Source organism: Lissotriton vulgaris, chromosome 11, assembly GCF_964263255.1.
Source record: "Lissotriton vulgaris chromosome 11, aLisVul1.2, whole genome shotgun sequence".
NCBI lineage: Eukaryota > Metazoa > Chordata > Amphibia > Caudata > Salamandridae > Lissotriton > Lissotriton vulgaris.
The window spans coordinates 1,015,966,559-1,015,981,846 of NC_141699.1; the positions used below are offsets into that span (position 1 = coordinate 1,015,966,559).

General features: G+C 40.7%; 1 protein-coding gene across 3 annotated transcripts in view; it reads left to right on the forward strand.

The window, feature by feature from the left end:
- Nucleotides 1-15,288, forward strand: part of BCHE (butyrylcholinesterase) — a 213,597-nt gene that overhangs the window by 112,483 nt on the left and 85,826 nt on the right. For all 3 annotated transcript variants that reach the window (XM_086944334.1, XM_086944335.1, XM_086944336.1), the window contains exon 3: nucleotides 3,981-4,147. In XM_086944334.1, the coding sequence (XP_086800460.1) occupies nucleotides 3,981-4,147 (167 nt within the window). The remainder of the gene's footprint in view (nucleotides 1-3,980; nucleotides 4,148-15,288) is intronic.

The window sequence follows — 15,288 nt, forward strand, 5'->3', positions numbered from 1 at the left end:
TTACATGTACGTAAATACTTAATTACAACGTTGGAAATTATTTCAATCATGTTTTCAGAGGTAGATTAGGTACAAAGGTACATTTCACCTTTACGCTTCTGCTGTAGTGACCAACATACATATCAATCATTGTGTTATGTGCTGGTATTTTGGCAATAGTGTCTGTAAGTTTAGTGAGTATATCCATTAACTATTGATTTGTTAAATCTTTATTCCTCATGGTCTATTTGGCATTGAATTATTACATTCTTGTGCTCCATAAATATTTTATTCAGTTTTCTTCTAAATTTGTACATGCCAAATTTACTGAGCGCATGCCTACAAGTAATCAAAGCAATGTTTGTTTTATTGATTTCTCAAAGCATCAAAGTCAATCTTAGGTATCAATGACAACAGGGACGTCTTACTATCACACTAGCTATCGCAAAAGTGGATGTGAAAAATAAACTGCTGTGAAACTACCGGGCTAATTTGCTTTAATGCCATTCAGACTCTGCTAATATATTTGATACACACACTTTGGTCTTTGATACAATTGCACCTGAAAAGCATTCACATTTCAATGATGTTTGCTTCATGTATTATTGGTAAAACATATATAATAATTTTCAATACCATTTATATTATAGCCACAGGTAGTGTATTAGATTTAAAAGTTAAAGTGAGCAATCAATTACATGTTTTTATTATTTTGTTGACATTTTTATTAGTTTGCAATTAGGTGACAAACGTGGTAAGAATCACTAACAATGTGAGCCTTCGATGGCCATTGCCTATGCCTTTCTCTTTATAGATTTTATGGATAAAATCAAAGAGTTCAACAAGATAACGAGCACCTTGCCCTTGATAAATGCCTGAAAATATATTTGTGAAACTGCTTCCCATTTTCACAGATTTCTCAAGACCGATATACGGAAGTAGTTGCTATCCATAAAATCCAATTAGGAAAATAGTAAATACTTCAGTAAATATTACGTTTTTGTGAAATAAATGAGCTGATTTCAACTCACAATGGTTCCATTGATTCTGGGATTCAGTCGGTCTATGATGAAGAGGGGGCGGTTTCAGAACAGCTCAACCATAGTTGTTTAGCCGGAGTTATCCTTGCTTCCTGCGTCTAAGATCAAACCCCTGTTAGTTGCTACCACTTCAGGCTCTATGGATGATCCCTCTCCACCTATGGTTCTGCAGTTGGTTCTGGATCTTATGGCTAAGACTATGGAGAAGATCTACTCTGAGGTCCTGGAGACCGCGGTGAACCTACAGGGCTGGAAGGAGGCAGTTATCATCCCTCTGAAGAAGCCTGATGGAGACTCCAGGGATCTGAAAACCTGTGCCCAAACTCTTTGTTGCCTGCCCCTGCAAAGATCGTGGAGAAGCATTTAAACCAGGACCTGGCCAAATCTCTTCTTGATCAAGGACTCCTGATCCCTTCGCTGAAAAGGTTCAGGAAGTATCATAGCACTGAATTGGTGCTTATTGCTACAGTGGATTCTATTTGTAGGCAAGTCGATCAGGGAGATGCAGCTATCCTTGTTTTGCTAGACTTGTAATCCACCCTTGACTCCATATCCCCATCGCTGCTGGTGCAAATGCTGAGGCAGTGCAGGCTGAAAGAGTTGGCCCTTAAGTTGTTGGAGTCCTTCCTGTGTGAACAATCACAGTTAGTTGCAAAGACTTCAGAGCAGCACTCTTTTGGCTATCCTGAGGGGTTCTCCAAGGGTGGTCCCTAAGCCCTACCCTAGTTAACTTGTATGTCTCCCCTCTGGTGAAACTAGTACCATCTTTCAGCTTTCAGGTATCGTCCTATGTGGACGACACCCCGATCATTGTTTCCATCTCGGGTGACTGGGAAGAGGTAGCAGGCAGGTTTAGGACTTGTATGTGGGAGATTAGCAGGTGGACGAGACTGAACTGCCTCAAAATGAATAGGGAGAAAACTGCGATTGTGAGTTTAGGAGTGAACAGCTCAATATGGACTAATCACTGTTGGCCAGAAAATTGTGGTACCTCACACGTTCCAGCAGTGGCGTCCAAAAACCTGGGTATGATTTTTTATAAACCTTGACGTTTGACACCCAGGTCAATAGAACAGTTCTTGTTTTCAATAATGAGAATCTTGAAGAAAATACTGTCTCTTCTTCCGAAAGAGCTCAGTGTGTCAGTGGTCATTGCACCCCTCACCTCCTACTTAGACTACTGTAATGCTCTGTATCTAAACATTAACACACTTTCATTAAAAAAGCCCAAAATCATTTAGAAGGCGACCTCACACTTGGTCCTTGGAGTACGCAAACACTCAAGGAAGGATTGAGATCTCTTCACTGGCTGTTGGTAAAGAATAGGGGGGTATATTACCAACAACTAGCACTATTTATCCCTAAATGGGCTTAGCGAGTAATTTTTTAACGCCAAGCATCGCAGAGATAACGTGCTATTAGCAACGTTTATCTCTAAAGCGATAAAATATCCGGCGTTAGCGGCAAAATGCGTGAATATCGCTACGCCTGCCTTGCTAATAGGCGATAGCGATGTTAGCGACTGCTTTTAGTCGCTAACAGGTTGGGTACTCCCACTTTGCATGTCATTAGCGATAAATATCGCTGATATGCAAAAAGGGCCCCAAACCGCTCGCTATCGCCTACAAGCTGTCGCTAACTGCTGTTAGCGATATCTTGCTAATAGGGCAATAGAATTATCACTGCTTAGCGACCAAAAACGGCCGCTAAAGCGGCGATAATCACATATCGCCCGCCTTGGTAATATGCTCTTGGGTGCCCTTTAAAGCATTTTTCTTGATGTATACAGCTCTCCATTCTCAGGGGTCGAGTTATCTTAGGTTAACCCTGATTTGGTATGTCCCCCGAAGGCCTCTGAGATCAGCTAGACGTTATAAGGTGGTGGTTTCACAATGTAAGAAAGCCGGGTGGTGGGAACATGTTTTAACAGTGTCAGCTGCCAGGGTGTGCAACTCCCTTCCTGAACACATCAGGAGTCTGAAATTGCACGTGTTGTTCCTTCTGCATGTTAAAATGCGGCTTTTTGAAGATTAGACTTCAATTAGGGATATTATTATATATAGAGGTTCTGTCTGCTTCAGGTTGTCACTGCTCACTATACCGCCCGATTCATCAAACAAAATTGCGCTCGCAAAGGGCCAGATTCTCGAGAATCTGGCCCTTTGCGACTGCGATTTTTGCATTTGGGATTCAGCATCCCAAATGCAAAAATAGCAAATTGCGATCTCGCAATTTTGCGAGGAATTACATTTAAGGAATCTCTATTTGAGATTCCTTAAATGCAATTCATCATCCAATTTTTTTTTGCGAATTCGCAATTTCTGGCCGCAATTTACCGCGAGGTCAGACCTCGTGGTAAATTGCGAAAACTCAGAAAAATGCATTTAAATGCATTTTTCTGAGTTGCATGTTACACACACACATGTCATTTGGACATGTGTGTGTGCAACACCTGTGTAAAATTTCATTTCAGGGGTGCTACAGGGTGTCCTTTGGACACCCCTTGCACCCTTCAAATCGCTATCTTATTTGCGATTAGCGAATTACTAATCGCAAATAAGGAATACTCCCCATTCATTCCTATGGGCCTTTTGGCCCATTGGAATGAATGGCGAGTTATTCCTTATTTGCGATTAGCAATTTGCTAATCGCAAATAAGGAATATGTAGGAATCGCATTTCTTTATGCAATTTCTACATGAATCCCGTTTTGCGAGTCCTTAATAGCGATTCGCTATGAATCGCTATTAGGGGCTCGCAAAACGGGAGAATGATGAATCAGGCTGCATGTTCTCTTCTGTTCATAGCTCTTTGATGCCTTCTGTGCTTTAGAAATGTTACAAATATAAATGCAATACAACCAATGTAAGTGTTTTATCATTTCTAAGCTGTGTGTCCTTGCATTAAATGAATATCTTTACTGAAATATTTTGAGTTTAAGCAATTTATATTTGATTTTTAGAAACCCAAACGGACTTCTGAGAGAAGAAGGAAAATGGCCAGTATTCACTGCTGATGAACAACACTATCTAATTTTAAATACAGAAGCACCAAAGACAAGTCAGAAATTGCGAGCAATGCAATGCAAATTCTGGAACACGTTCTATCCCAAAGTCCAAGAAATGACAGGTATAGCTTTTTGCCATAAAATGTTAAGTACTTTGGAGAAGTGCAATATATTATTTTCATTTACCTAATAATATGTACCTTACCATAGCTAAAAATACATATTCTAAGATAGCTACACTCTGTTTTTACCAGTTCATAACATTGCAAAAAATTAAGGGGCTTATTACCAGCAAGAAGCGATATTTATCGCTAGATGGGCTTAGCGACGATTATTTTTATCGCTGAGCATCGCCGGAATTTATCGCTGAAATAACGTGCTATTAGCAACGTTTATCTCCAAAGCGATACATTTTCCGGCGATAGCGGCGAAATGCATGAATATCTCTGAGAATACCGCGATATTCACGTATTAGCGATGAAATGCTCTTAGCCATGTTATCCACCTCCCATTGGATAACATCGCTAAGAACTGGTCTGGGCAGCTGTTAGTATTTGGAGATATTCGCGCTTAGCACGAATATTTCCATCGCTACGCCTGCCTTGCTAATAGGCGATAGCGATGTTAGCGACTGTTTGCAGTCGCTAACAGTTTGGGTACGCCCACTTTGCATGTCATTAGCGATGAATATCGCTAACATGCAAAGCGGCCCCAAACCGCTCGCTATCACCTAAAAGCTGTCGCTAACTGCTGCATATTTTTGAACGAGCATTAGCCTTATAAAGTGTATTGTTCGTATCATTCCGAAATAGTCAGCAAAAACAGGAACTAACCAGCAAATATGGAAGAATATACATGATCCTTGAGTCTTTTTATATGCCACCCTAACTGTTGATTGAATCTGTGAACTATAAGGCAGCTCTCATAAAAGTGGTTTAGAGTGTTGTCCTTGCATAACTCTGAATTGTGGATTCCAAAGTCTGATTAAAGTGTATAGGGCATTCTTGCAGGTAGAATGAGATTACAATATGTAATTTGCAGATTGAGATGATATTATCACTTTGTGTTATTTAATGTTTGAACATATTACACAAAAAGCACCTCTGTTTTTAAGTTTTTGACCTTCCAACACCCTTTGAATTCACAATTTCAACTTTGAAACCAAAATCAAAAGGATTTACAAATAAAGCCTTACGAGCTCCCATTACATGCTAATGCATGCTAACATAGAAAGGTTAAATATCACAATAACTAGTAAATATGAGTTACCTTTATCTATTTCTAAATAAAACCTGGGCATGGATCAAAGATAACACCAGACAATCGCCCACCTGAGCCACTAAGAAACATGAAAGAGAGTGTCTGTAATTACAATTAGTTCTATTCAATCACATCCATAAGAACAGCATGCACATGTTTTGGGAGATAAGGTGGACCTCAATACAGAACAGGTAAATAATCATTGCACAATGCAAATTTATAATGCAGGAAGCATGGTCGGGACTAATTAAAACCCATAATTTTCATTTTCCTAATTTATACCTTCTTCATAAGGTCAAGCACAGTAGATACCACCAGGATAATGCTGCATGTAAGGATGTTATTATGACTGAGGCAACCCAGGATCTTGTGTTTTTGGGGGTGTCCTTATTTCAATAGCCATTTAATTGTTTGTAAATACACCGTCGTACCTTTTTAAGTATTAATTCACATTTATTGTCTTTTGTTTATTGTGTCTGATGATGTCTATGGAAACTCACTTACAAACAAAGTCCATAGTGTGTATTATCTGACAAAATGTGCAAACCCTGAAGATTGAGGTGAATGCATGGAGCATTATGTTAGTCCAGTTAGAGTCAATCAATCAATCAATCAAACAAGCTTTATTCGATTTTAGGTAGTAAAATCATAAAAGCATATACATATAAAAACAGTTCATCTTAAATACATCTATATACATCGGTCTACTTATCACAATAACAGTTTCAAACATTACTTCTCATCATATGGATCAAGCTAACAAACACCCAAATTCAATGGTTATTTACTTTCCTATTTTTCATCACATTCTTTAGAAACCCTGCCATAGAACTGATAAAATAAAAACAATTCAACATCTGCAAATAGATGAAGGCAGGCCGACATTGTCTCCATCCTCCCTTTTTTTAAAATGGCTTTAACCATCTTTGTCTCCCTGTGTGATAATATTTACAGAATAATTCCACATGAATTGTGCTTTGTTGCGAGGCATTATCGCACGGACAGTGGCATACATGTGTGGACCAATTGTTAATGTTTGGATATATGACCGTGTGATGAAGTGTTCCAAATCTGAATCTAGTCAGCAAATATCTTTCGTATCCACTCAATACATGTTGTAGAAAAGGTGCATGTAATTATGATCTGCTGACAACTAATCACAGTTGGTTTGTTCAAGGCGAGGGCTAATCTTTTTTCATCTAAGTGTGCAATGATGATCCCTTTAAAATCTTTGCGTGTAATAGCCTGTAGGGAATTCGGCGTAGAAATATAATCTGGTGGCTGATATCATACATGAAATCTTCCACATATTTTAGCCATGGGATTTTACGGGTATTATCTAGTTTTATGGCATCCCTCATTATTTCATTATTTAAGGTGGCGTTCTCCGTGGTCCAAATTCTGTGCGCATTGAAGAACTGGCTGAGCCTTGATTATGTCAGAGATGTATGTGACTCCCAGCTCAGAATGACAATTAAATACAGGTGCGCTATTTGGGACGCTCAATAGAGACCTCAAAAAGGCATTTTCGGTATGCTGGATTAGAGTCAATTGTGCCTCTGGAAAGGGAATACAATTAGTACCCACCACAGTTATTGCTCAGTAATGTTTGACTTTACCATCAGACAAAGAACAGGATTTCAATTAGTGGGCATGTGGTGTTTGTAGTTCAAATGGGTTCCACCCATTTAGGCCAGAAGGATTTTTCACTTTAGACTATACTTTATTTGGAATTTTAATCTAAGTAAGACTCACTAGCTGAGCCTCTCTCATGGTAAGCTAGACTATACTTTTTTTGGACTTTTAATGTAGGTGAGACTCACTAACTGAGCGTCTCTCATGGCATGCTCATGCTAATTGAACCTACTCCTAACAGACTCCTTTGCAACACCATACACCTATACCCAACCCTCTATCTTATAAACCACCAGTAACCCTTTTCTCGTTCTGCAAAAAAACACACAACCAAACAATCCTTACACTCCACTCCACCACACATACTACCTCTTCCTGCTACCAAATACAGCACAAACACTCACAAGCCCTGTTCATCTCCTCTCACACACCACACACACTCACCTCCTGTGTACATCACCACTCCTTTACTACTCAACTTCTACTCATCAATAGCACTTTACATTCAAATACTTCACAGAAATTCACTCCATCAATATCTCATCTCACTACTCCGCATAAACAAAACATAATGCACACATCAGCACATCAAAACCTCACAAACATACAACTTCATACTATATTCCATCACAAAATAGAAACAAACAACCACTCCCATCCTTATGACTACACAAATAAAACAAAATCCAAAACCATCTTAACCCCAAAATCCTCTGTCTTCACTAACACAAATTCCCCAGCACAACACTCATTTACCCACCACTCATCCATTGCATAATTTAGATTTTTAAAACATGATCCACATTCTCCTCAACCACCACTAAGTAATGTACCTTCTACCTTAAACAGACACAAACAAAATAAACAACATGCCTCTGCCCAACTTTACATCTACATGTCTACATAACAAGGCTACTCTACAAAAACAGTACAGCTCACCATTTCCATCTCAACCACCATCTCCACCACCTAAACCCACAGACCCAACACAATGCCTTCTAAACCTGCAGGACAAAGATGACGAAATAGACAAATAACACTATGGCTATCTTCATACAGTTAATACCAACACTAATAATACACCTGCTACAGGTTCAAAGAGTACTACTCGCTCCTCTAGCAAACAAAGTCACACCACCTCATAACATAATCTCTAGACTGCCTACTAATAAATGCTCGATCTATAAACAAGCACCACATCTAGGACATATTTACTGACACACAACCTAACTTACTCTTAATAATGCATCATAGTACGTAAATGACATGACTCCAGTGTTGATCAAATTGTCACACAGAATCACATTGGCAAAAGAGAGTGTGGAATAGCTGTTATATTCACCAAAAGCTGATAAAATGTCCACACAAGGGTGTGAGGCCCCGTGACAACTTCCTCCTGTAAATTTCGCCTTTTTTACAGACCACCACCTAACAATGAAACAGTCCCAGACACATTTCTAGACACAATTTCAAACCCTATGACATTACACTCCAATCTATGCATCCTTTGTGACCTAACCACATGGTTTGACAATCTGAATATGGCACATACAAGAACTATCATCACTGGCCTAGATACACTGAACCTACATCAGATTGTCCACAAACCCACATACTTTGCTGGACACAGCCTAGATGTAATTCGTGCAAATGCAGAACTAGCTACCTTTTACAGGACAAATCCAGCTTCCTGGTGAGGCTACCATCTGGTAGTTTTCCAACTCAAACACCACAAATCAACATAACCAAGTCCACCATTTATGCATCCACCTATCATTGTGGATACTTAGAAACACAACTAACTTCCAACACAGATCTAGAAACAATAAATTCCATTCAGAAACTTTTTGAATGACTCCGGGAAGTGTTTGATATCCTAATACATCTAAGAACAACAAAACAGGATAAATGCATCTTTGAGGATTGCAGAACTAAAAAGATAAAACAACAAATTGCAAAGCTGCAAACACATCCTGCTCAAAGCAAATAGTAGTTAAGACAAACTTCACCTACGCAAGCTCAACAGAGTATGCAAGTCAACAATCAAAAAGGCTTTAAAAAGATGCTACTCTGACAGAATTCAGAATGCAAAATGTGCAAATAAAGAATGTTATATGCTGCAGCTCGAGAATTTCCCCTCGAGCAGCTGCAAAATCAAGTTGAATGGCTGTGTGCTCTTGCACAATGAATGGCGCCACATGCGTTGATTGTTAGCGCTGCTTGCGTTACTGGCACTTAATTGCAGCACGAGGAGCATATTTTCCACCTATTTCAGAATTCTGCAGAATCTGGATGAAGTAAGAAGAAAGTTTATTATTTCAGTTAATAAAAACCATAACAATACATTTTATAAAATCAAGTACTACAAATGAAGCTCTTAATATTTGTCTGCATTCTGTTTCCCATAATCCTAAAACATTCTGTAACTAGTGCAAATATTTTCTTTTTTTTTTTAAATATAGACGTTTTAGTGTACACAATATACAAGTTAAAAATCGATCAAAAGACATTTGTTGGTCCATGTAAAATATGACTCCCACGGTTCTGGTACTATTCTTTATTGAGTTCGGGAGAACCCTCTGACGCAGGGTCAACCATCCTATTACCCTCTTCTAGACAGGGTACCAGATTATATTTCAACGCTTGAGCATGAGCCAAAAGGAACTTTATTAATAGGCAGTTCAAACGAGTGTCTGTTGGATTTAGGGTTGCCATAATCGCCGATCTACACGTTCTTATTCCTCGATCATTCATGGCCTTTTTTATGAAGATGGCTCGAGCATGGGCTAAATTCGGGCAAACAAGATGTATGAGGTCCTCCTTGCTGTTCCCATATAGTCTACAACATTTGGGACCGTTGTGAACCCAGATTGGTTGGTCCATGATGGAAGGGAATTTTCCCAGTCGTAGCGCCGTTAGCTGTTGTTTTCTATGGACCGGGAATGTGATTGTTAGGTATGGGGCTGCAGTGAGTGTTTTGTATTTGGATATAACCATCGAGGCGTGTTTTCTTGTGCCGAAGGTGGTTTTGTCAGTTAAAAGTGAATGGAATTTTGCCGACTTATTTATGGCTTACTTGAAGGCCGGGTAAGGCAGATTGGTTTCCCAGAGGTTTCTTGTACAGGTGTCTGTTAAGGCCTTCTAAAGGAATTGATTGTATGGGGACTTTGCATCAGTTTTTATTTTGTCCGACAGTGCTTTGTGCAATTCTGAAGCTGCTGTATTCTGTTTCAAGCTATACCAATGCTTGATAGTTGCATACTTCCTTCCCAGTGTTTCAATCTGGATGAGTTTTCCAGTACCTCCGCGAGTTCCGCCCACTCCTAGTCACAATTCATTGAAGATAACTCCATACTTTCTGACTTCCAAACAGGGATAATCCAGGAAGAGGCACATAATCTGTCCTCATGGCCATCTGAGATGACCTTAAATACTATGCCTGGGTGTTGTTCGCGGAGTTTTGCTACCCTGAACTCCGTGAAGTTACCAAAAACTCAGCAAAGTTCCACGAGTGGCGGAGTGCAGTGCGAACTGCAGTTAGTGTTGGTATTCCTGCAGCTCGGATAGAAATTCTACCCAAGCGGCAGCTCGCGCTTGTGAACTTACTGTTCACAATCGTGAACTTACCGTTCGCGATTGCGAGCGGGTTAAAAATTCCACCGCACATCTCGAAACTGAGTTTTCTGCACTCTGCAAGTTTGACGGAGTGCAGAAGTGTGGAAAACTCTGCAAACTCCGTGAACGGAGCAAACTTCACCGTCCAGGCCTATTAAAAACACAGTAGGTTTGAACAGGTACCTGCACTACTTCTCTTGGACCTTTCAGCTGACTTCAACCCAGTTGACCACAAAACTCTAATCTAAAGACTCTTAGAATCCGGCATAGAGGGGACTGCTCTCGGCTGGATAACATTCTACTTTCAAAACAGGACAAATGTTATCCATACTCCCCCTTTTCTCATCCAAATTCTACTTCACAAAAGCAGGGGTCACTCTATCATCTCACCCAGGCTTTCCAACATCTACATGAAGTCAATCAATCAATCAATCGATAGCATAACAATACATGAAAACAAACTTTAAAATACAGTTTACAATCTTTTCAATTGAAAACCAAGATTAAAATACATTTTAAGATCAATGGCATTTTGCCCTTCAAGTAATGACATGATCTTTCCTCTTTGGGAGCCCAAAACACACTCAAGAATCAAATCTGAGACACATCACATTACACCTAACACAAACAGCAAACAATAAAAATCATAAACAAGTGCTTACAAATTATCGCACAGTGCAGTGGAATACTGAAACACTCTAAAATCCTTTGTTATATTCAATATATTGATACAAAGTGCATATGTTCTTAAAGTGCCAGACATGCTTGAGGGCAATATTAGTGCCATCCCATCCCCTGCTCATCCCCTGGGGAGCTTGGCACGAGCAGACAAATTTATCCCAAAGGCAATGTGTAAAGTATGTGTACTCAAAACACAGTGATAACACCACAAATGGACACCACACCGGTTTAGGAAAAATAAAGTATCTTTATCTAAATTCAACAAGACAAAATTGGCAAAAATCCAACATGCATGTAATAAGAATATGACTTTCAAAAGGTTTCAAGCAAGAGGGTCTATAGAAAACTATGGATGCGTGATTTCTCACAAAGTACCTATAGATGCGTCAAAATTCACACGGCTAAACAGCAACAGAGATTGGAAGCGTCCGTTCCTGAGACCATGTGGAAGCGATGCAACAGTTCTGCTTCACGCAGGAGAAGTGATTCATCAAATCTGGTCTGTAGGGGGAAGTGATGCGTCAACTTCAAGATGGTTCTGGTCTGCGGGTGCTGTATCGGGAAAACTTGCCGCACAGGTAGGATGCGTGGAAATCGGGATACATGGCGATTGATGCAGGAGCGTTGAGTGTCACTGTGTCCATTTCTTCAGCCGCGATCCATCGATGCGTCGGTTCTTGCAGTAGTGACAGGTGCTGGCTGCTTCGGTTCTGCAGCGGTGCAGCAATGCTTGGCGGTTCTTTTTGCACAGCGGTGTTGAGTCACAAAAACAGCCGCGAGAAGAGCGATGCATATATTTCTTCAGTTCTTTAGGTTTCCTCCAGCTCCTACCAGCAGGAACAACCTCCAGAGGCCCAAAACTGGAACAGGCACCTCTTGGCAGGTCTGAACTCTAAGCAGAACTGAGAGTTCAGAAGAGCTGAGGTGAAGTCTTTGTGTCCCTGAGACTTCATAACAATAGGCCAGCACACACAGGACCTTGGAGGTGATCTTCAAGCAGGTTCAAAGCAAAGTTCTAATATTTGTCCTTTCCTTGGCAGAAACAGCAACAACAGGCCAACCCCACACAGCACACCGCCAAGTGGCAGTACTCTTCCTCACAGCTCTTCAGCTCTTCTCCTTGGCAAAGGTTCCTCTTGAGTCCAGAAGTGATCTAAAGTTCTGGGGTTTAAGGTCTACTACTTAATACTCTATTTTGTCTTTGTTCTCTCTGTGCAAGGGTCTCAGAGCCCAGTCCAAAACACTTCTGTCCTCACTGGTGCAGTATGACCAATGGGGATGGAGACAGCATTGTGAAAGGAAACAGGCCCTATTCTCCTCCCACTACTCGAAATGCAGCCAAGCCCTTTTAAGCTCAGCTCTGAGTCAACCTGAAAGGGGCAGGCAGACCTCAAGCCCCCCAGTGGCTGTCTACAGTGAATGCACATCCCCATCCCCCATCAATCCAAAACTAGACAGTCAATACACAAACAGGCAGAGGCACACAAAATGGATAAACAAGAACATTCTTAAAAGTGGCATTTAAAACACACATTTTAAAAACCATTTTTACTAAAAGACGTGTTATTAAACTCTGAGTTCAGAGAGCCTACACTTTATTTCTCTGTCTACTTGCAATGCGTTATTTCCCATTATATCCAATGAGACAGATAGCCTTTCAATAGTGGATAACGAAATTGGCAGTATTTCACTATCAGGCCATGTCACACACACTGGTACATTTCCCGCCTTTCACATATACTGCACCCTGCCCATGGGGGTACCTTGGGCCTACCATAGGGGTGTCTTACATGTAAGAAAAGGGATGGCTAGGTCCTGGCAAGAGGGTGCACTTGCCAAGTCAACATGGCAGTTAACAAACTGTGCACAGACACTGTAGTGGTAGGTCTGAGATACCTTTTCAAGACTACTCGTGTGGGTGGCACAATCAGTGATGCAGGGCCACTAGTAGCATTTAATTCGCAGGCCCTGGCTTACTTCAGTGCAATGTACTAGGGACTTACCAGCAAATGAAATATGCCAATCAGGGAGAACCAATTGTAAAAACAATTTACACAGAGAGCACTTGCACTTGGATGTATGACGTTACAACGCATGTTTTTACCACGCATGCTGTTACAACGCAGGTTTTACTACGCATACCATTACAACGCATAGCGCTTTGGGGTGCTGGCTAGTGAATAGGTTAATTTACTATTCCAACTCCATTCCCCGTGGACACTAAGGAAGGTGTTGGATAGTAAATTGAATCTATTCCCTATCCTAGAGCGCCCCCCAGCGCAATGCGTTGTAATGGTTTTCGTTGTAAAACCTGCGTTGTAATAGCACTGCATGGTAAAAGTTGCATTGTAAAGGATGTTTCCCCTTGCACTTTGACACTGATCAGCAATGGCAAAGTGGCCAAGCATCTAAGCCAGCAAAAACTAAATGCAGCACCGCATCAAAAATGCAGGAGGTAGAGGCAAAACGTCTGGGGAAACCACACCAAATATGCCAAGTCTAACACTGGCAATGATCAATTAATTTCAGCTCACATGCTATAACTATTAATATAATGACACACAAGTACTTCTTAAACTGGGAAGCTCCAAAGACATTGGAAGCTTAAAATCTTCAGTTGCCTCAGAGGTGTTGATCAGTGGATGATATGGAGCCGCTTCAAATAGAATGCTTTCAAAACTTAAAAACTTACATGTAGCAATTCAAAAAATGATGACCCACTCTGCACCTCTCCTGACAATCTTGGACCACCTCCTAAAGTATCTAAGGAAGTAAGAAACATTGGAATTACCAAGGACTCCCATTGATCAATGAATGCCCAAATGGACAAGTTAGCAAGATCAAGCATTATTATTAAGAAAACTCTGCGATATATTTTCCCCTTCCTAGGATTTCCATAAAAGGTTCAAGCTACTGTCTCTCTTGTACAGTCTAACCTTGAGTATGCCAATGGTCTCTACCATGGATCATCTTTATTAACTATGAAAAAATGAAAACAAATTCAGAACCCTGCTGCCAGACTACTCTCACATCTAAAGCCACAAGCACACATCAGAGACAGCTCTGGACATGGCAGCAGAGAGACAGAATTATACTAGATGCAGGATGGAAGGCCGCCTTGATTTGATTGGATTTATCAATGGCTTTTGACACTGTGAACCACGAAATACTTTCCAATCATCTAGCAGAACTGGGGTCCAAGACTTTGCCTTCACTTTACCCTCATCATACCTAGTGGATAGAACTTTTTCCCGTCATACTGGGAGCTTTTGCCTTCAAGTCCTTTAATTTGGCTTGTGGGTTACTTCAGGGTTCCTATTTGAGCCCCACACTTTTTAATATATGTGTGGCTTCTCTGGCTCGATCATTTTGGCAGTTTGGCTTTTCGGCTGTCTCATATGCCGAAGACACCCAGGTAGTGGTGTCTGTCTCAAGCAATGTGGAGGAAACAGCTGACCGATTTAATGAGTGTATGATGCAGGTTAATCAATGGATGCAGCTTAACTGCTTGAAACTGAACGGTGACAAAACCAAAGTCATGGAGTTAGAATCAAATGCAGACTTCTGGTCACCTAGATGGTGGCTTGCCAGTCTGGGCTATTGCCCAAGCCCAGTGTCCAAAGTTAAACATCTGGGATTCATATTTGATGACAAACTGGCATTTAACACTCAGATTAACAAGCTTTCCTCCACCATCTGGTACATTTTAAAAATGATCAGAAGAATTCTGCCATTTATTCCCCCTGACACATTAAACACACTAGTTACAGCATTGGCCCTATCCAGATTGGATTATGGCAATGCTCTTTATGCGGGGATCCAAGCCCAGCACTTATTAAAACTGCAGTGTCTGCAGAATGCAGCAGCCAGATTAGTACAGGATATTCCGAGGTTTGAGCCAGTCTCCCACAGATTGAGAGCCCTCCACTGGCTGTCGGTGGACAAAAGGATCATATTTAAATCACTATGTCTGACCTTTAAGGCTCTTCATGGCATAGGACCTCAGTTTCTGAGAACGTACTTGAAATGGTATGTGCTGGCAAGAAGCCTTAGATCAGCCCACACAAAGCTT